At 52.6% G+C, this 21891-nt stretch overlaps 3 protein-coding genes across 3 annotated transcripts in view; all 3 read right to left on the minus strand.

Moving 5' to 3' along the window:
- Positions 1-3099, minus strand: part of TGME49_308093 (rhoptry kinase family protein (incomplete catalytic triad)) — a 4105-nt gene extending 1006 nt beyond the window's left edge. The window contains exon 1 of the mRNA XM_018782542.1: positions 1-3099. This exon is cut by the window's left edge and continues 1006 nt beyond it. Coding sequence (XP_018634779.1) covers positions 1121-2737 — 1617 coding nt within the window. The 5' untranslated portion in view covers positions 2738-3099 and the 3' untranslated portion in view covers positions 1-1120.
- Positions 3100-5491: 2392 nt separating this feature from the next.
- On the minus strand, positions 5492-7251 carry TGME49_308096 (rhoptry kinase family protein (incomplete catalytic triad); the record flags this gene model as incomplete). Its single annotated transcript, XM_018782543.1, has 1 exon — positions 5492-7251. One exon carries the CDS (start codon positions 7249-7251, stop codon positions 5635-5637), a length of 1617 nt encoding a protein of 538 aa, XP_018634780.1. The 3' UTR covers positions 5492-5634.
- A 1331-nt stretch (positions 7252-8582) lies between these two features.
- Positions 8583-20128, minus strand: TGME49_219860 (replication licensing factor, putative). The gene is made up of 18 exons (XM_018779864.1): positions 19858-20128; positions 18353-19224; positions 17502-17664; positions 17184-17303; positions 16488-16650; positions 15431-15699; positions 14703-14871; positions 14111-14218; positions 13596-13681; positions 13190-13333; positions 12798-12856; positions 12460-12566; positions 11936-12121; positions 11500-11650; positions 11002-11124; positions 10335-10686; positions 9847-9955; positions 8583-9708 (listed from the first exon to the last, which is right to left on the minus strand). Exons 2-18 carry the CDS (start codon positions 18702-18704, stop codon positions 9451-9453), a joined length of 2919 nt encoding a protein of 972 aa, XP_018634781.1. The 5' UTR covers positions 18705-19224; positions 19858-20128; the 3' UTR covers positions 8583-9450.
- Between the last annotated feature and the right edge of the window lie 1763 nt (positions 20129-21891).

A 21891-nucleotide genomic window follows, 5' to 3' on the forward strand; every position in this document is an offset into this window, starting at 1 on the left:
GGACGAAGAAGCTCGCAGAGGCCGGCTGAGGAACCCAGATGGCTCTCGACATCCAAACACTATGTACAAGACTACCAGGAATCGTGTTTCTACGGTCTCCCTCATGTGGACTTGCCTTTGCTACGGGAGTGACCCAGATGGCGTCAGGGGACCGCCACCTGCTCTAACCAGGCGCATAGTGCCAACTGTGAAGCGGTGGTACCATAACACAATGATATGCACATAGTTCAACCCTGTATTAATTAACTCAGTTATTTAGTTTTAGGCGTTTGACCGGTCCCACTTCTCCGTGTCATCCGACTGCCCGCACAACAAAGTGCAATAGCGACTCTGAAAACACGTGATTCTGGCCATCGCCTACCATCTTCTCTGTATGAGGTGACGCGTGAGGCGTCATGAAGGCAATGCCGCAAAACCGTAAAGGCTGCCATAATACGGAACCCTTGTCCTCAATCGGCAACCGCCACGACCCTTCAACGAATATCACGACTAGCCACGGCATCAAGGAGCCACCGTCGGATTCATCCGCCCTATCGACGTTCTTTAGACTTGATAGGGCGATTTACCGGTCGAGGTTCATCAGAGAAAGTCGAGAACCACGGGCGTCCGGGGGCTCCCTTTTTTATCAACCAGAAAACAAAATTTGACAGTTACGGTCAGGCATGCAAAGGCCTCCCGAAATACTCCCCCGCCTCACGCGGCACCTGTGAACGTGAACAGACAGCGTCCAAATACTTCACCTTCAGCCGATAATCGTATTCGTCATCACCGAACAGAGACCGGGAAAAGAGAGGGAGCGCCCAGGTAAACTCGTTTGAGCTGAAAACCGACTTCACTATCACAGGAAGGAAGACCAACTGCCAGTTGCTTACCCGTAGACGGACCCCTGGCACGAGGCGCTCTTCTATTGCCCAGACGCCTCGCTATCCCCCCCACATCTGCCACACCGGCTTTGACCATTCTCTATCCCCGTTCTGCAGACAGATATTCATCGTTGTCTCTCGTTCTATCGTCCAGGGTCCACTGTTCGTGCAGCTGCTTTACCATGTACAAATTTGTCACACGAGGTGTCGCCGTTACTGGGACCGTCTTCTCGAGCAACTGAGGGTGCAGTGGGAAGTTATTTTGATGACAGGCTGGTGGATATGTCGAGCTGTAGCTGGCGGAATTCAGGCGTCCCCATGGCTGTCAGGGGAAGCAGGCGTTTTCGAGTGTTGAAATTGAGAAAGTGCCTCACTAGCATCTCTACAGCGTCGGGCATTGGCGTGCACGCTTCGACTGACAGAACGTCTAATCCTGGAACACGCATGCTTGGCCTCCTCCCTGATCTCTTCATTCGAGGTGTCACCAGTCCGAAAGGCAAGATGAGGCACCAAATTCGATGTATAACGAGGCCTAATTGCCACGCATCGAGTGCGTGTGTAAATGCCGCCGTCTCTGTGTTCGACAAGAACTCTCGTGGGGCATAGGTGACTGGAACACTCGACACCGGTCCTCGGGTTCCGACCTTCCTCAACGCGGATACATCCCCCAGCATCAGGCGGCCATCAGGCATAATGAAAAGGTTTTCTGATGTGATACGTCCGTGCACAAGTCCGCGGATCTGAATGTTTGCTGCAATTCTTATGAGTTCCGCAGTCAAGACCATACGTACTACTCGGCCGATGTCGCCCGTGAGGAATTCTTCGTGATCGACTATTCTATGGAGCGGCTCAAGGCTCATTATAGGCGGGGGCATGAGGAGGAAATAGTTCGCTACTGGATAGTTGCTCTGTCCTGGATTCAGTTCCTCGAAGGGGGGTTGAGACGGAACTGTCACAGCATCGGTGGGAAGAAGGAGTCTGCAGATGTCCCGTGCCTGCTGGGGGCTTTCACTAAGCAACCCCGTCATAGCAAACAAGTTGTCATGCACACGCGCAAGGTCTGATACAGTGTTCCCGCTCGTCAGAGTGAAGACTTCGATGGCCATGCGCTCTTGAGTCTCCACATCTTGCGCCAGATACAAGACAGATCGAACACTTCGTCCAAAAGCCCCAACCACTCTCAGTGTCCTTTTTCTTCTGTCCAACAGCGACGCCACTTCTCTGGCAGTATTCTGGGGCCAAATAGCTGCCGTCACAGCTTTAACCTCCACCTCGTACCCTTCCACCATTCCCCGGCGGTAAAAGCGAGTCCGATATTCTGTCTGACTCAGTCGGGAGCGAATGAACTCATCCCCCGGTTCCATACAAGGAAACAGCGGGTCCGGCCACCTCCTTGGCCACCACCTGCCTACATGGCGACCGAATCCAAAGCCCCACCTCGGCATAAGGCGCCCAAACAAGACCCTCAGCCTGCGGAAGTGCTGAGCAAGTCTCTCCCGAAGTGACGGTCGCGGCCCCTGCTGAGGTTCGTCGGCGACTCCCCTGCCTTGTGTGGATCCACTTACCTGACGAAATCTGCTAAATAATCTGTTGAAGACACCCCCAGACCCAGATGTGCTGGCAGGCGATCCTGGCCCTTCGGGAACTGTGCCACCGCTAATATCGGCCGCATCGTCGACCACTGAATGAGGGTAATCTGAGATGTCTCCGATTCCTCGCTCCTCCGCAGTGTTCTCCGGAGCCTCACCGGGAATGCCCGACGTCAGCTCATTGGCTCTGGCGGTTGGAGGCGATGGCTGAAATGCGCCTGCCCGCCATACCAGGCACGTTAACAAGACAAGGCCGGTGGCTAGTCTCCTGGCGTCCGTCGCCATCTTGCAAATTTATTACGCTCCTTCTACGTAAAGAACGTTAGTCATGCGGCAAAGCTGTCCGTGTATCTTGCCGAAAAACAAGTATGCTGCCGTGACAAACCTTGTTCCCATCACCGCTGAGACGGGTTACTAGCTCCGCACTCAGTTCACGCACAAAGACAAGGTCCGGAAAAGCATCATTAGTCAAGGTCCCTTTGCCGCCGCTCCTCTAATCTGGAGCGCAACGGTACCTTCCCGTGCCTCTTTCCGCACCGCGTCGAGCACGTGCCACCTGCCGGGGGCACCTGCAGCTCTCCCTTCGACGGTCACCCCAGCACACGGGGAAACGTAACGCATCCTCAATTGAAACGCCTGCAGCCGTGCGAAGGCCCCCATCCGATAAACACCGAAAACATTAATCAGAAACAAGATGAATTCGACGTGGAAAGCGGAAGACATGTACGTACACACCCGTGGATAAGTAGATTGGCCGAGGTCATGTGCGTCCCTATGTGGACTCCTAGCATACGGAAAAAGTAGACACGCACAACGCGCGCAGCGGCCGGTCATGTGCATTAGAGCGAAACAGTTTTCCAGGGACGGCAGAACGAGGGCAGCGATGCTGTGGTCCAGAGACGGGCCAAGAGAATCGAGCAGTGAAAAGGAACGGCATGGCGGAGCTCTCAGGGCCCGGCGACTCTTTAGAAACGCTCGAATCAGAGTCTAACCAGGGCTACAAAGAGTACCACGTGGCACCCAACTCCAGCATCATGTGGAAGAATGGAAACGCCAATCGGCGTTGTTGACGACTGCCACACACACACACACACACGAGTTAGTGATCGCCACGCCTTTCTCCGTCAAACCATCCAGGAAGAAAAACCACTCCGTGCGACAACACTTAAAACATTGTATATCATTGCTATGGAGCAGTACCTGATTTTCGTCGACTGCCGAGACTTGGGTGCTGGTTTCCGTGTACGAAGCGTATACGCTACATGAGACCCGCATGACCACGAGTCTACCAACACATACGCGCGCATTCGTTCCTCTTTGGAGTTCGAGATTCGTTTGCGTTTGTTCGCTCAAGCATTCACGTATTCATTCCAGCATGTCCCGTGTATATTTTGCCCGCGAGAGAGGGAAGAGACGGAAGTGGGAGATAGAGGAAGGAACACAAGATGGAACTATAGAGGAGGACGTGGATGTCGAGACAGAGACTGCGAGGTGAGGAAGGACTCCTCGTAAGGTCGAATCGTAGACAGCACCAGTGATACGAAGGTCACACGCAGGCAGCTTCAGAGCACTGCTTAGTCGTTGATACAACCCCCGATAACGGTGACCGAGCGTCCGTCGACAAGGCAGGGTCAAGGACCCAGGCGCAATAGCTCGTGGTCCGATAGCGAAAACCATATCTTCCTTTGTCTGGAATTCTGGAGTAACAGTACTTGTTTCGAATGCCTCAATGAGCCAATATCCAAAGCCGCAGACGCACGAACCACCGATAATGAAGGAAGGGAAATCTCTTTCCTCGTTCTCAAACCGGTCTACCGTCGGAAGTCTCCCAATGCCTTTCCTCTTGTCACCAGTCACACACTTGTGATAGGCAAGTCGCGAACCGATACGCAGAAAATATCTAGAGGTGGAGCACTTTAGTGCTGCGTGCCCCTATGTGGGTCGCTTTCCTCCCCGTGCGTGCCCCTGGTGAGCGGTGCTGGCGTGTCCTCGATTCCTACTTTCCTTGCACCTGCATCCATGGGATTCTGCCAAACCTCCTTACACTCCCCTTCGAGATTGCTGCTTCAACCTCTGTACAATCTTGCTCAACACGACATCATATCTTCGTTCACTGTTACAGTATACACGACCCCGCCACCATATTTGCAGCCCAGGAAGCGGCGGAGAGCCCGCATGGTCTGACTGAGGCAACGATGTCTCTACTCTGACACGACATCTGTGCCTAACACTGATGGCGCTCCTCAGGATAGCTCATGTATACTTGGTTTCGCAGCAAGATCGAGTTACCGTGGTAGCAAAACCACCTGCCCTAACGTAGGGTGCGTTACCGATCGTGAGCATCGTGCTTACGCTCCCACTTTTCCGCTTCACACGATTGTACGCATATCGAAATCCACTGGCAAGGTCGATCAGCTTTATGGGCGCAGTCGCGAGCCTCTATTTTGTTTATACTTCCATCTAAAGCCCCATCACCGCATTTCCACAGAATCATAAACATTGGTTTGGGCTGAAACCCCTGTCGTCATTCGGCCAAAGCAGGAACTCCCTCTGCTCAGCATGACACGTCTACCCACGGCGTGAGAGGCCCGCCACAGGGTTCATGTTGGATACGGCAACACAATATACGAGCTATGGAATAGAGAAGCCGGGATCCACCCGAACACGTGCTGTCCCTGAATACATGGTGTGGCAACCACGAATCAAACTTCCGTCTAGAACGTCGGACAGCCGGGTTTGTCATGACATACCCCGCTGCCTCATCCGGTGCCAATTACCATGAACAGACAGCGCCCACACACTTCACCTTCAGCCGATAATCGTATTCGTCATCACCGAACAGAGACCGGGAAAAGAGAGGGAGCGCCCAGGTAAACTCGTTTGAGCTGAAAACCGACTTCACTATCACAGGAAGACCAACTGCCAGTTGCTTACCCGTAGACGGACCCCTGGCACGAGGCGCTCTTCTATTGCCCAGACGCCTCGCTATCCCCCCCACATCTGCCACACCGGCTTCGACCATTCTCTATCCCCGTTCTGCAGACAGATATTCATCGTTTTCTCTCGTTCTATCGTCCAGGGTCCACTGTTCGTGCAGCTGCTTTACCATGTACAAATTTGTCACACGAGGTGTCGCCGTTACTGGGACCGTCTTCTCGGGCAACTGAGGGTGCAGTGGGAAGTTATTTTGATGACAGGCTGGTGGATATGTCGAGCTGTAGCTGGCGGAATTCAGGCGTCCCCATGGCTGTCAGGGGAAGCAGGCGTTTTCGAGTGTTGAAATTGAGAAAGTGCCTCACTAGCATCTCTACAGCGTCGGGCATTGGCGTGCACGCTTCGACTGACAGAACGTCTAGTCCTGGAACACGCATGCTTGGCCTCCTCCCTGATCTCTTCATTCGAGGTGTCACCAGTCCGAAAGGCAAGATGAGGCACCAAATTCGATGTATAACGAGGCCTAATTGCCACGCATCGAGTGCGTGTGTAAATGCCGCCGTCTCTGTGTTCGACAAGAACTCTCGTGGGGCATAGGTGACTGGAACACTCGACACCGGTCCTCGGGTTCCGACCTTCCTCAACGCGGATACATCCCCCAGCATCAGGCGGCCATCAGGCATAATGAAAAGGGTTTCTGATGTGATACGTCCGTGCACAAGTCCGCGGATCTGAATGTTTGCTGCAATTCTTATGAGTTCCGCAGTCAAGACCATACGTACTACTCGGCCGATGTCGCCCGTGAGGAATTCTTCGTGATCGACTATTCTATGGAGCGTCTCAAGGCTCATCATTGGCGGGGGCATGAGGAGGAAATAGTTCGCTACTGGATAGTTGCTCTGTCCTGGATTCAGTTCCTCGAAGGGGGGTTGAGACGGAACTGTCACAGCATCGTAGGGAAGCAAAAGACGCCTCCTGTCCCTTGACAGCACAGGGCTCTCAGCAAGAAACGCCGCTGAGAGAAACAAGTTGTCATGCACACGCTGAAGGTCCAACCCTCGACTCTCGCCGGTCAGAGTGAAGACCTCTGCAGCTATATGCTCTTGAGTCTCCACATCTTGCGCCAGATACAAGACAGATCGAACACTTCGTCCAAAAGCCCCAACCACTCTCAGTGTCCTTTTTCTTCTGTCCAACAGCGACGCCACTTCTCTGGCAGTATTCTGGGGCCAAATAGCTGCCGTCACAGCTTTAACCTCCACCTCGTATCCTTCCACCATTCCCCGGCGGTAGAAACCAATCCGGTCTTTCTTCGCTCTAACCAGGTAGCGAATGAACTCATCCCCCGGTTCCATACAAGGAAACAGCGGGTCCGGCCACCTCCTTGGCCACCACCTGCCTACATGGCGACCGAATCCAAAGCCCCACCTCGGCATAAGGCGCCCAAACAAGACCCTCAGCCTGCGGAAGTGCTGAGCAAGTCTCTCCCGAAGTGACGGTCGCGGCCCCTGCTGAGGTTCGTCGGCGACTCCCCTGCCTTGTGTGGATCCACTTACCTGACGAAATCTGCTAAATAATCTGTTGAAGACACCCCCAGACCCAGATGTGCTGGCAGGCGATCCTGGCCCTTCGGGAACTGTGCCACCGCTAATATCGGCCGCATCGTCGACCACTGAATGAGGGTAATCTGAGATGTCTCCGATTCCTCGCTCCTCCGCAGTGTTCTCCGGAGCCTCACCGGGAATGCCCGACGTCAGCTCATTGGCTCTGGCGGTTGGAGGCGATGGCTGAAATGCGCCTGCCCGCCATACCAGGCACGTTAACAAGACAAGGCCGGTGGCTAGTCTCCTGGCGTCCGTCGCCATCTTGCAAATTTATTACGCTCCTTCTACGTAAAGAACGTTAGTCATGCGGCAAAGCTGTCCGTGTATCTTGCCGAAAAACAAGTATGCTGCCGTGACAAACCTTGTTCCCATCACCGCTGAGACGGGTTACTAGCTCCGCACTCAGTTCACGCACAAAGACAAGGTCCGGAAAAGCATCATTAGTCAAGGTCCCTTTGCCGCCGCTCCTCTAATCTGGAGCGCAACGGTACCTTCCCGTGCCTCTTTCCGCACCGCGTCGAGCACGTGCCACCTGCCGGGGGCACCTGCAGCTCTCCCTTCGACGGTCACCCCAGCACACGGGGAAACGTAACGCGTCCTCAATTGAAACGCCTGCAACCGTGCGAAGGCCCCCATCCGATAAACACCGAAAACATTAATCAGAAACAAGATGAATTCGACGTGGAAAGCGGAAGACATGTACGTACACACCCGTGGATAAGTAGATTGGCCGAGGTCATGTGCGTCCCTATGTGGACTCCTAGCATACGGAAAAAGTAGACACGCACGACATATGCGCCGCGGTCGCCGTCAGCATGTTGACACTTTCTTTTGGGCATTGCAGAATCTATGCAGCCAGGTTGTAGTATGCTGAGATGCGGTAAGCGCATTGGGTAACGACAAAAATATACCTGACGTGGATCGCAAGTGCGATTGATGAGTACACAGACTTGACACAGAAACCACCCCATGCCATTTAAGCGCGCAGCAACGCAACACCATTCTAACCTGTTGTCGAGGAATTACAACGATCCTTTTGGAGTTAACAAACCAGGAAAAGCAGCACGTTTTAGCTGCTTTGGTGTACTGCCGTCTCGGATTTCAGTTTGTGGGTTCATCGGTATCTGTGCTAGTGCTTCGTGCATGTAGTCTTTTGTGCGGTGGTAATTTGGGTGCATCGATTGCAGGGCAGCGCACCTACAAGCGCAGAAGAATTCGTGGCTTGACTCCAGACAACGTAAGAGCTAAACATGGCGTTCTGAGGGTGTGCTGCGGCACAGGTTTGGAACTCTTATCCTAGACTACCAGTAAGAACAAGAGCAAGCAGGGGCACAATAACACGACGCGGAGTAAGAATGCGAAAGACGAGAAAGGACTATGGGGGCTTCACGTTTGATTCTTTCCAAGCTTTTCCACTGGCTGGTGTTTTTTTGAAACGAAGAACATATTTTGTTTTCAGTGCAACAAGGTAGCAAGAAAGCCACACACCGGAAGTTCGTTTTTCCTCTACTAGAAGTTACGAGGACAAGAGCCTTCCTTTTTCACGTGTTGCTGCGAAACAACATCTGTGACCATGGCCTCGACCATGGGGACACCGCCAACACGTTTAGCTGAAGAAGGTCAGCACACTTGAGTTCGTTTTTTGCATGATTACTCAGGAACTCCCATATCCGTTGAGAAAGGGAGGGCCGCATACAGTTTTTCAGACAAGAAACTAGACATCGGACACACTTCACTCTTACTTCAACAGCAACGGTTTCGCCAAGCGTCTGCAAGGATCACCGCAGAGAGGCTTGCGGTGCATCAAGCCTTTTCGAAAGATGATCAGTTTCCCGTTTTTGATGGAAACGTGGTGACATGCATCGTCAATAAAAAAACCATTTCCTGTAGAGACCTGGGCCGCAGAGACGACCCACAAGAAAATGCTGAGGAAACCGCATGCGTTCGCTGTGGACTACACATCTTGTAAACGAAGCATCCGCACGTGTGCAGCACATCAGTATCTTCTCAGTCCATAAAGACGAGGCACATAGCTTGAAACATTTGAACTCTAACACTAGACCAATCTGGGAGCAGCCTTTTCCCGCTCCTCATTTCTATGGCGGGCACCAGCACAAACTTTCGCCCCTTCAGTTTCCTCGCTTTGCTTTTCGCAAGCTCTCCGTTTTCTCTTCAGCAGCTGCCCAGCTGAACAGAAAGTCCCCTTTTGCATGTTTTAAATGCTTCGCAAGCAGCTTCGCGTGCTCTCATTCCCCCACGAATATTACTGAGTACCCTTCATGTCTGTCGACCGCCCTTCCTTGAAAGCGCCTCGCGGTTTCGGATTCGCTCCGCACACCTCTTCTTCGTCTTCATCGCCGCGTTTCGACTGGGAAGCGTGCCTCTGTGCTTTCTCTTCGTCTCTGCTTTCTTCCTGCCTCGCTTTCCGACTCCCCCGCCCGCCGCCTTCACCAGGGCGTTCTACTGTTCGAGCCTTTCGAAATCCACACTGGGCAGGTCGGCGTCGGCCTCTTGATCTATTTCTTCTTCTCTCTGACCCCTGGTCTCCTCCGCATCGAACGATCGATAGCCGAAAGAAGAGGCGATCGTGCCAGGCGGCAGGCTGCCGCTGCCTCGCTCATTCGCTCCGGAAGAAAGCAAAGACAGCTGGTCGTCTGGGACATTGGGATGCACGCGAAGCAGGAGCTCACCGGCGGGGCCATCGGGAACGGGTTCCCCCTGTGGCGCAACGACAAGGACGCAACGGCAGGAAGGACTGAGTGTGTGGAAGTCCGGACGGACTCGTGAAACAGACGCGGTGCAGGGAACACAAGACGGCAAACTTCGTTCGAGAGATTCTCTCCTGCTGCGCCTTACCACAAGGTAGCCTTCATGTTCAATCAGACGCCGAATGATCAGCTGGAGCTTTCGCGCCCACCCTTCCAGTTCGTTCACATCGTCGCACTTCAGAATTTCATCCAGCCACCTGAGCAAAACAGAAGTCAGAGAAAACCATCAAACGGTGTGCGTCGTTCGACTCTTCCCGCGACGGCCAGCCAGTTCAGAGATGCCTCTCTGTCGCTGCAAAGAACCGACCAGTGCTTTCCTAACTCGCGCGTCCACGCACTTCTACGTCCATACATATATACCAGATATGCACGACGTACCTATAGAAATATATATATATATATACATATATATATATATATACTCTAGCTGCAGGTCTGACACATTCGGGTCTACTGTGAATCCACCGACAGCATGCGAACTTTGGCGTTGTCGCTTCTGAGTCACCAACGGACGGTCGTTGCCTTTGTTGACTGCTGTCTCTTCCGACGGCTTGACCAGCATTTCTCAGGGCCTACCATTCAATAACAGCAGAATTGGTGACTCCAGTGAAGACTTCTCCGCTTGCTTCTTTCTCTCTTCCAAGCTGCATGACACAGTCGACGATCTGTGAAGAGATGCGTCTGTATTCTTGCTGAGAAATACGGATTTGTTTCGGCTTCTCCACGTCTGCCTCCGCGCCCGGCGCCGCACTCGATTCGCCGTCGTCTGGACGCTTGTCGCCTTCCTTCGCCTCTTCCTCCGATTCATCGAGGAGCACAACCTCTCGAGTGTACACGATCCGTTGCAAAGAAGCGCGGAAAATCTGCACGGCTTCTTGCACGTGTTCAACTTCCACAAAGTCCGAGAACTTCAGCCGCGCAACGGCCTCTGAAAAGACAAAGAGACGAGTCGCGATCCGACTTGAGAGTCAGGGCTGCGCGAAACTGCCGACGGAAAAACCGCGTCCCGCGTCTTCCGATGTTTCGTCGAGAACATGAGCGAGACGCGACAGCCACTCAAGTGTTGACGCATGGGTGGACAATCTGGGATCACAAAACGCAACCGGCTAGGTGTGCTCATGGACTAGAGAATACAACAAGGCGCTCGCATGCATCTGCCCGAGCGCCTTGTACAATAAGAGACGATGACGAAATGAGTGAAGCAAACGAAAGCATTGATTCCTGTCTTGTGTCTGTGACCTACCGGAAAGTCGAATGAGAGACTCGAGCTGACGCACAGTCATTCTCATGTTTTGCTGCAGGCCCGGTTGGCCGTCCATCAGGCGAAGAGAAACGTACGTCTCCGCCAGCTTCGCCTTTGCCTCATCTGAAAGGAAATCGACACACACGGAGACCCAGTCTCCAGGTTTCACACACCGGAAACGCCTTCTGGCCGCCAGGCCCTCGACACCCCGCTGTGGTTATCCACCCATATATAAATATGGTCCTGGATAGCCACGCTTTCATTCGGGCATGCACAGGCGTATACAATGCAGCAGCGTCGTAACCACGTACACACAAACACACACAACAGACACGCCTGCGTAAACGAGCAGACTTATTTGCATAACTACATATAGAGGGATACAGATATGCGAGACGCGTGCTCCTGTGAGGGAACAAGGACACAAGAAGTCAGCGTTTCAGCGTATTAAACAAGTCGATGGGACCGTGAGCCGGAAAGGAAGCAAGAAAACCGCACCTGTCATGAGAGGCTTGAGTTTTTGAGCGCACTGGATGTACACTCGGAGCTCGTCCGCAGTGAGAACACTGTCGCGGCCAGCTGCTTTCTCCGCTTCTCTCTGTCTCTGCAAGACTTCCTCACGCGCATCGTCAGTCAAGTGATACGACGCCTGAAACGCAAGGCCAATCGAAAGAAAACTCACGTCCACATACGTGCCTACAATCACAGCGGTTGTTCTTCACGTGTATGATTTTTCTCGGTTCGGGGCGCTGTTTACCCTTTCTTCTGCCGTCGGGAACGAGTGTTTCTCCCTCAAGACACCTGTCACGTTTGCCTTGTGCATGCCAAGGCCCGAGTCGCCTCCTGTCTCGCCTCTGTTGCGGCGCGAATAGGAGACATTTATGAAAAGGCTATCTCCTTCACGAACAGAACACAGCGCAGCGCTCTTCCGTACCACGTGGTCGAAGACAGCTCTGTCGCGCTCTTCATCGGCCTCGTCGATGAGAGTGAAGAAAAGGTCAAAACGAGAAAGAAGAGGCGGCGGAAGATTTACATTCGCCGCAAAGCTCTTGCTCTTATCGTATCTCCCGAAGCGAGGGTTGCACGCAGCCAAGACGGAAGCACGTGCATTCAACGTTGCCTGAAAAGTGAACGAAGAGTCTACGGGAAAGAGCTGGAAGCGACACCGGCCTCACGCAAGCACAAAGCGGCGACAGACCGCCCAGTGAAAGGGGGAAACGCGAAGAAAAAGTGAAGAGAGAACGGGCTTGCCCTAACTGTCTGCAAAGTGTGCGCCGCTGTCGCCTGATTTGTTCGAAAAAAAATGTGTTTTGTAGATGTTTGGAAACCAAACCATTCACAACAAAGGTATGAACTTGTCGCTTGCCTTTCCATGTGAGGATGCTAGAAATTCATCTTGTGCACACTGCAGAAAAATTCTCCGCATTTTGTATGCACTGGAGAAAAGAGTCGACGCACCTGAATTCCAGCCTTCGAGATCGAAATCGTCTGCTGCTCCATCGCCTCGTGAATCGCAACCCGATCTTTCTCGTCCATCTTGTCAAACTCATCGATGCAGCAAATACCTAAACGAAGAAAACAGACACGCTTTCGCACACGATTGCATATATATATATATATATATATATATTTATAGATGTATACGGAGTACGGGTGTGCATCGGCAAGTTGTCTGTGTCGTGATTCCGAGTGCGTTCTTTTCGAGACACCGGCTAGTGTCCTGTTGAGCGTCACTGCTGCAGACCCGAGACACCTCTGGACGAACTTCGCCGTCTCCTGGCCGCTTTCTTGCTCACCTTGGTCGGCGTACATGAGGGCACCGGCCTCGAGCACGAAATCGCCTTGGTCCGCGTCTCTGAAGAGGAGATTCCACAGGGCATGGAGGTTCTCCGAGACACATTTCGGTGGAGAGGAAGCGGCGAGGCAACGCGGCCGCGCGAAGGTGTGCGCGCCTCCACGAGAACGTTTGTTTACGCTTGACCAACGTCTCTTACATAATAACGAGGTCAGGTCGTAGTGCAAGCAGCAATGGCTTGTCTAGAGTGTATCCGCACACACATGCTCGCGTCAAAAGCATTCACCTTGTCCGTAGACGAAAGCCCAGCCAAGAATCTACTCCTTGTAGGCTTCCCCGAACGTGCATACAGAAGAAAGTTTAACGCCGAGAAACCTCCACCTGGAGACTCACCGCACAACTGCAGCCGTCAGACCCGCGGCTGTGCTCCCTTTGCCAGAGGCGAAGACTGCGCGAGGCGAAAAACGTTCTACCCAAGTCAGCAACTGACTTTTGCTGGTCGAGGGGTCTCCGACGATGCACATGTTGATGTCTCCTCTGAAAAGAGACACACGGAAAACGCGCGTCTTCTTCGAAGGAGACACAGGCACACGCCGTGTACTCGCAAGAGAAAGAGAAGGGCAAAAACAGAAGTGCCTGCAACCCGGTCGCCGAGGACACCCGAGTCAGGGTGCCCTATAGAGACTGTCAACACGATCCGACTGCTTCACCTGCGTCCTGCTTAGGTCCTTCTCGGTCTTCGACCTCGGCATCTTCTTCCCTGCGTCTGCGCTCTCTTCGTGGAAAGCCGCTTTCTTACCTGAGTCGCGCATTCGCCGTGCTTTTCGGGACTCCACCTGTCATGAGCAGCAGGATGCCTTTCTTGATATCTTCGTTTCCCCAAACCTGCGGCGCAGAAGACATGCAGACGTGGAAAAATACTTCAGCGACGCACAGTGGTGCTCAATCATTTTCTAAGCAGTTCCGTAGAGGAGTGAACCGCCGGTCAAAAATAGTTAGGATTTATCGAGTGCATGCAGTGTATCAAGGCCACACGCCCGCACCTGGCGCTTCTTCCGTTTCTCAAAATGAGGCGAACTGGAACTCACATGCACACCCACACACAGCTGAACTGAAGTTACGAAAAAGCGAACATCGACCTCTACTTCATAGTCCCCCGTATGCATATACATATATGTATATATGTATATATATATATTACATATCTACGTATTTGTGCATAATCGGGGATGCGCACAGAAATTCACACACCTGTCTAAAAATGCATAAATGGATACACGTGTCTCTTTGTGTCTGTTGAAATTTGGGGCTTACTCGAGGCGCGACGGACTTGGCAAGACGGTCGAGAGTTTGCGGGTCTTCGGCGACTTCGCGCAGCCACTCGAAGGCTCCCGTGTTAAGGAAGTCTGAGGCTTGGAAGAACTGCAAAGACAGAAAAAAGCAGAAGCGAGAAAAGTCCACAAGCAGAGGTGCAGAGGCGAAAATCCACGAGGTCCTTTTCAAGAACGAAGTGAAAGAAGAGACACCTTCACTGGGCGAGGCAGGCCAACGGGGACGGAATCAGAGCGTAGAGAAACGACACGCAGGTCGAGTGGCACTTGTGAGGACTTGAGTCCGATGTTTCGAACAAACGTAGATTTAGACTTTTAAATCCTTTCGAGAAAGCGCTGCTTGCATGCAGACGATGGCTTTAGTATATCATGGCATCCATACGCGAAGCGACGCTCGGCGTGAGCAGCCAGGAGGGGAGAAAACGCAAAGGAGTCAACAGGTGGAGGCGCAGGACTTGGAGCAAGACAGGGAACAGCAAACATCGAGACGGCAGAAAGTGGATAGAATCGAAGACATGCGCATGGAGCCTAGAGGTTCGGCGTGACAAGGACGCGTCTTAGCCGAAATGTCTCACTTCACGGTTCTCTTGACTCTCCATGTAGTCCTTCCGCGTCTCTCCTTCGGTCTGGACATCGACGGCAAGAAGCGAAATGCGGAAATTCATTTCCCTTACACCCAGGCCTTTCAAGCCTGTCAGAGGCGTCACGCCCAAACTCGCCTCGTTGCGTCGTGGCCGGTCGCGTCTGAAAAAATCAAAGTCTCCACACGAAGGAAACCCACTGGTGACTGCATCGCACACCCTTGCCTCCATTTCCCCACTGAAAGTCTTGTCCCGTTCACCTCTCCCTGCGAAAGGCGTTTTCGCCATGTATCGTTTCTTCTCTCTTCACAAAAGTCGTGATTTCTTCCCCCTGCTCTCCCCCTTCCTCGCCTTGTCGTCCGATGCCTTCTCGCCCGTGTCTGTACCCCGAGCACTCTCGGATCCCCCGAATTTCTACAGACAGAAGAGTCCTCCTGGACGTCTAAAACTTAGAGTCCCTCTTGCCACGAAGACTCTATCTCCGCAGCCTACAAATCCCTGCGAATAGAATTTCGTATCTGCACGCGCCTCTACTACAGCCCCAACGATTCCACCTGTCCAAAGAGGTAAACACAAGCATGCGAGAATGTCCTTTCCAAGTGACACCGTCTTTCGCTGGCTTGATCGAGGAATTCACGTTGAGCACACCGTCAAAGCCGATCGTCTCATGTGTCGACGTTCGCGTAACTCAAATCGACGACGCAGAGACATGCTCCTCCTACCTGCCCAACTGGCCGGGACGCATGAGAGGTGCGAGGTCGGGAAGAGCGACAAGAGCGCCCGAGACAACGACGACGTCTCCGGCATAGACCGAGTCGACGAGGTCGTGTCTCGCGATGATGTCCAGAGATCTCGGAACTGCCGAGGAAGACGCCGACGCATTTGAAGGCTCCTGCAAACGAATCTTCTGCCAGTCACCGTAGCGGCAACGCTCGAAAAGCAATTCCCAGTTCGTCGTGTTGTTGCAGTTCACGCCGCGACACTGGCGGGGCTGCGAGACGTCGCAGGCACAACAGAAAACCTCTTCACTTGAAAACTACGCGCCAGATCGAAAGGGAGTTTGTCAACTTCAAGCCGATCGCCGGGCAGCCGACCCGCTCGCTTTATCAAGCCGAAACGTCGAGGGAATCTGTCCGGAACGAACACTCCGAGAGAGATCCGGAAGAAACCTTTTCAATCCCGAGAAAAAGACATACTAACTAAAAACGGAAAGCGCCACAAGGCCTACAAGAATCCGTTGGCACCTGAAAGAAAGCCCTTGACAACTCCAAAAGAAAAAGCTGCATATTTTCAAGAAATCAAAAGCCAGCCGAACAGAAGTGTTGACAAGGTGCGGATACAGAGGAAAGGCCACTGAGTCCCTGGCGAAACGAAGCGACCCCCGTCCCCGCGCATGCAAGCCAAAAGCCTCAAGAAAAACCCTTGAAACGCACTAAATATCCAAAATGGAACAGAAGTCGATTCCATTCATGTCCGTCCTTCACATCAATGCAGATGGATTCGACCTACCTATATATATATATATATATATATATGCACGTAACAAATATAAATAGAGAAATATAGACAAAGAAGAAACGCAGATAAATAGAGGGGTTGAGGGAAGATATAGAGGCAGACGTATAAAGACATAAAAGGAAAAGTATATCTAAAGCCCAATTTACAGGCATGGATAAACATACGTAAAGATAAAGAAATATATATATATATACATATACGTATATGTATATATATATATATATATATATAAGGAGAATTGAAGAGAACCTCCAGTCTCACTTGAGTATATTTGAATTGCTGTTCGACATCGGGCTCGATGGTTCCGCACTCGAGGCATTTGAAGGCTGCTTTGAGAAGTTCGGGGCGAACGTCAGTGGTGCGGGTGACTTGGCCGCGAATGCTCAGCAAACTGCCCAGCATGTTGCAGCGAATGTTGCCGATTCTGAGAGGGGAGAGTCAGGCAAAAGCCAGGAAAACTGCTAGAACGAAACGCAACCTTTTTCGTGTCGCCTGTGGCTGGTTTTGAGTGCCATTCGGTCACGCGGAACTTCCTGTCGAGCACCCCAGGCTCTAAATACGTTGCTCGTATTTCCTTTACATCGACACTAGAAATCACCCGACATTCCTTGCAGAAAGCCTGCAGAGAAGCGAAATCTCAAAACGTCACTTCGCAGGCACACGAAAAGAGCAACGAGAAACCGCAACACCTCACTCTACAGACATCGCCCACGTCCCACCACGCCCAGAACAAGGAGAGCACTCGCTTATTCAAATGAACAGAACAGCTGTCAAAAAAATCAGAGTCTTCTTCATACTTGAGGAGTGTGTCTGCTGCGCAGGTCACAGACTCCTCGATGCGCGGTGGCTACGAGCCGTGGCAAGACGCATTCATAGCTTCTCGGGAAACTCAGAGAAGCACAAGAGGATTCGAAGTCGAGCGAGTCTTTATGAGGCCTTCAGGATTTTCTCACTCACTCGTGGACATATTTCTGCGCGCCAACGACTTGCAGGAAGTAGGAGAACTGCGGGGCATTCATCTGCGCCGCGAGCTTCTCCATGAGCAGCTGGAAAGACTCTTGGAGACGGCTTCGAATCCTGAGAGAAAAGAGACACGCGCCAACTCACTTTCCACCGACGAAAGTCCACGCAGAGAAGAGACAAAGGGAAATCGGCGCAAAAAAACCGGCGACAACCTTGATGGACGAGAGGATTGAAGACCTCAGATGAGAAGAATGGAGAAGCTCAACATGAAAGACGACGTCGACAGAGAAGGCGAAAGCATTTTTTCTGTACCTGATGTAGTTGCGACGAATGTGCTCCGCCAGACGCATGCCCGCGTCCTGTACAGGGGCGCCCTGCGGTTGCCAGCTTTCGACATGCTCCAAGCGGACGACGAGCGTTCGATTTCCATGAGACTCGCGAATGAGTCTGGCCATTGCGCGCATGTAGTAGGCCTCTGAGAAGCGTAGAAAAACATGGATTCCAAGTGAGCTGCAGACTGCGTTCATTCGTCAGGTACGCGAATTCATCGTATAGAGAGTCCGAGACGTACGCACATAGGTCGACAAAAGAAGGCGTGTATGTACACACATATTTCGAAACATAGGAGTACATGTGCTGTGGAAACGCGTCTGACAAGCTCGTCTCGAATCAACTTCGATCACAGAGAAATGGACACCAAGAACACAATCGATACGGCGTAGCATTACTTCTATACACAGGTGTAGTTGTGTACGCATAGGGTGGTATGAATTTTTCAGAGGCGTCCTCGAAGTCACCTTCACTCTTCCACGAGAAACAATGCGCAACCCAGAAAGAGGCATACGCCTGAACTGTGGATCAGCACGATGGATCATGAGCTAGGAAAAACGAGACAGCTGTGCTGGAAAGACTCCTCAGTCTCCCAGCGCCAGAGTCGCCTCTCTGTTCCCTTTCGCGGCTGTTTTTTTACACAGCTTCATCGTATTTTTTATCTGTTTTTGAAGTGTCAAAGATGCGTCTTCCTCTCATTGTGTTCTTCCTTCTCCTTTCCTCTGCGTATCTCGTCTCCTCATCTTCTCTTTCCCCGAACGTCTCCTTTCCTTCTCTTCTCTTCCCCTGAGTAGCTCGTCTCCGCTTTCGCGGCTTGCGCTTCCGCTGCTTGCCTGCAATTTCTTCGGGCAGGTCCGCGATGGCTGAGGGAGCGAGTCTCCCCCCATCCGCCTCGTCTTCCTCTTCCTCTTCGTGTTGGAAGGTCTGCAAAAAGTGGACGAAGATGTTTGCGAAGTTTTCGTCTTGCATGCGGGCGGGGTCGCGGCCGTCGCCCTGCTCCAAGCTGCTGCCGACTGCATGCTCGCCTTCCGCGAGGCTCGCGCCTTGCGTCTGTCCGAGGGAGGCGGAAGGAAAAAACGACGTTCGTCCAGACTCTCGCCGCTCTTCATTTCCAGGAGCGTTCACGCCTGAGACGCGCCCAGACACCCGAGAGGCCGGCCGCGAAGGCGACGCGAGGGAGTCCATGGCTGCTGCGGCGCGAAGAAAGAATGGAAGAAAGGCGAAAGACGGAAACGAACGAGGAGAGCAGCCAGCGAGAACGCGGAAGAGGAAGGGGAGAAGCAGAGGTCGAAGCACCGGGAGAGGAAAGGGCGGGCGGAAGAGAGAAGTGAGTGAACCACGGACTGTGAACGGGTGACGCGTTTTCGGAGTCTCGAGGCCGAGGACTACACAAAGGCGGTAGGGGAAGAAAACGAAGCGAGGAGACAGAACGACCAGGGAGGAGAGAGAAGAGGCGCCGGATGAGAACAAAGGAACGCAGGGCGACGACCGGAAGGCGAGAGACAGGAGGAGGACGGAGCGGGAGTTCGAAAAACACAGTTTAAGCAGCGCGGGAAGACACGCAAACAGAAGGCTCTCCGATGTACGATGGAGAGACTTGGAGAGCGAGGACGACAGAAAATGCACGAGAAAAAAGGGATTACGAGGCAGAGAGAGGACGCCAGAAGTCCCGGAGAAGGTCGAAAATCGGATTCGCGTCACCGTCCTGCAGGCACATTGAAAGCACAGGCAGACACAAAAACGACTGGAAACCTCGATAATTCAACCACCCTGGGTCACACCGCAGCGACACACCACATCGAAAGCGATACAGCTGCGCGTCTGGGCGGCAACAGTGTCTGCCTGAAGCGTTTGCTGCTCTCAAGCTGCGTGAAGATATGCCGCTTCGACCTCAACGGCAGTGTGCAGCCAGCCACGGTCAGAGGTACGGGCTGGTCGCGGCGAAACCGTTTTCGCGGACAAAGAGGAAGAGATCCGAGAGAAACCTGGAGAAAAGGAAGACGGGAAACTGTCTCTCGCAGAACCCTCAATAAAAACCTGGCCTGTACACGAGTGTCTGCTTGTCGACTGCTGTCCACCCGCGGCAACGAGTGTCGATGAGCACGGCAGAGTTTCGCCTCAGAGACTCCCGACAAACAGCTGCGTGCGTTCCCTCCAGTCCTTCAAGTCCGTCGTTTCCCCTCGTCTTCACCCTGCTCGATTTCCCCGGGATACTGCACTGTCTGGCGCTGCAGACTCACGCGAGACGGCGCAGCAGGCGCCTCGGAACGCGGAAGCCCGGTATACAAACACCCGAGCGAGCTCAACGTCACGGCGGATTTCGTTTGTTTTCACTTACCACGAAGGGAAAAACTGGACGCATGCACAGGCGAGCAGGTTGCAAGAAGAAAGACCGGCGAAGCGGAAATCGAGGACACCGAGACACCCCGGCCGACGGCTGCGCGCAGACTCTGCACCGGCGCTCGGGGAAGAAAGCTCACGGGGCGGGTGGCGCCTGTAGCATGTCGGGAAAGAGATTTTTTTTCGAGAAAACTTGGTATGCGCGCCTCAGAGAGACGCGAGACGAGAGAGCGCGCAAAACGGGCCGGCCTCGGACTCGGACAGTCAGAAACACAACTCGTGACGTCTCCCTCCCACCGAAACGCTTCCTACCACCCCCCAACAGAAGAAACTCCCGAGAGGGGGTCAAGAGGACACACACCTGAAGCACACACTTTGCCCGCCGTTTTCCTCGTCACGCAATTCGGTTTTTCTCCTTTTCTTCTTGGTGACCTTCCGCCCCGTTTTCCCCCCTTCATTTCCTCCTGGTCGACAGAGAAGGCCGGAGAACTGAAAAGAAAAAACTGGAGGACAGTGGCAGGCAAGAGTCGAGACAGGGGAATGAAACACGCGTGTCTCTCCAGAGGAGACGCCCTGCTCGGGTGCAGGTGTTGCAGTACATAACAGAAGCTCAAAATGGGGAGGAGCAACTCCCTGCCGAAGAAGAAACAGACCAGCAGGAAATCGAGCATCAGCAGAGAGTACAGGAGAACAAAGGCAACTGTCAACCCCAATATACAAACACACTGCAACAGGGTGGCACTATATATATATATATATATATATATATATATATATATACACACACATGTATACTTTCTGAAAGAATTGGAGCACCTCTCCAATATGTAGGATATGGAGAAAGTGGGTTATACATGCAGACTTCTTTACCACTTCTGCAGTTTGTGCGTAAAGGGTGAACTGTGATGAGTTTTGTGTGTCTCACGACTCAAAATGTCGGGAGAAAGTTCCTGAAGTCAGTGGAGAACAGAAGACAATGGCAGCCCATGGATCTCCTGTTTGTGGAGTTCATCATCATCTCCCAAGTGTCACGGGGGGCGACGAGAAGAAAGAGGACGACACTGTCAAGGGGGACCGTTTCTCTTTCGTTTGCAGGTTCCTTTGTGTCGTTGAAACTTTCCTACCCACCTCTACTTCTTCGTTTCTTTTCTGCCGCCTGGCTGTCTCCAGTTCCATTTCCTCTGGAACCCCAAGGCTAGCAAGCTGTGTTACATTTCAACGTTGCACTGTCCATTCCTTTACTGTAGATTAAGCTGAGTACTTTTGAAATACGTCTTCTGGATACGTTTTGATCTTCGCTGTTCGCCATGGGAGCAGTCCCTTCGGAACAGATTTGCTTGTTTCTAGCGTCTCACGGAGATAACTGGGTATCTCCTTGGATGCACACATGGACACACTTCCTGTTGTACGGCTTGTCTCTACTCGTTTTTCTTTGTTTGTTCCTCCTTCTAAGCTTTTCACCCAAAGCGCCCGGACTTTGTCAAAAGACTTATATCAACCGTCAACTCTTTGTCCCGCAGTGCGTCTAAAAACTTCGCCGCACTGGTCTCTCGCAGTGCATCACCTCAACCTTTTGTTTCTTCCGCGAAAAAGCTGCTTCCTTGACCAGAACGGAAATGAGGACCGATTCCTCTGCTATATGGAAGCGGAAATACATTTTTTAAGGAAGCATGTCCTTTTGTGCATTAAAGCGCCACTCGAGTTCCAAGAAGGAGAAGTCAAGCTTTAAAACGCGGGTGATGGCTCGTGGACTTTTGCAAACATGCTGCCTGCGCTTTCAAAGTCTCTGGAGGCGTCGCCTCCACTGCTGCGCCGTCGAGCGAAAGAAACTGTCAAATGCCTCTGAAGAGTCGACGCCCTACGTCGAAGTATGTTCAAGCCGATAGGACTAGAAGCCTTCCATCTTGGTGTAGCTTCAACATTTTCAACGTGTGAATAGACTTGTCTTCGACCCCAGATACACTTCCTCTGCATGTATTTCGACGTAGACCACACGTCGTTCTTGCCTTCTGCAGGTCTAGAAAGTCTGAAA

The sequence above is a fragment of the Toxoplasma gondii genome, chromosome XII, assembly GCF_000006565.2.
Source record: "Toxoplasma gondii ME49 chromosome XII, whole genome shotgun sequence".
NCBI classification, from domain to species: domain Eukaryota; phylum Apicomplexa; class Conoidasida; order Eucoccidiorida; family Sarcocystidae; genus Toxoplasma; species Toxoplasma gondii.

What these genes read in the sequence shown, in the direction of transcription:
- TGME49_219860 (XM_018779864.1), bottom strand. Translation starts at nt 18,704, where the DNA reads ATGGACTCCCTCGCGTCGCCTTCGCGGCCGGCCTCTCGGGTGTCTGGG. An exon ending in CCTCATGTACGCCGACCAAG is followed by an intron (nt 12,567 to 12,797) that starts GTGAGCAAGAAA and finishes TTCTTCGTTTAG; the next exon opens with GTATTTGCTGCATCGATGAG. An exon ending in ACTCAAGCCTCTCATGACAG is followed by an intron (nt 11,125 to 11,499) that starts GTGCGGTTTTCT and finishes ATTTCCTTTCAG; the next exon opens with ATGAGGCAAAGGCGAAGCTG.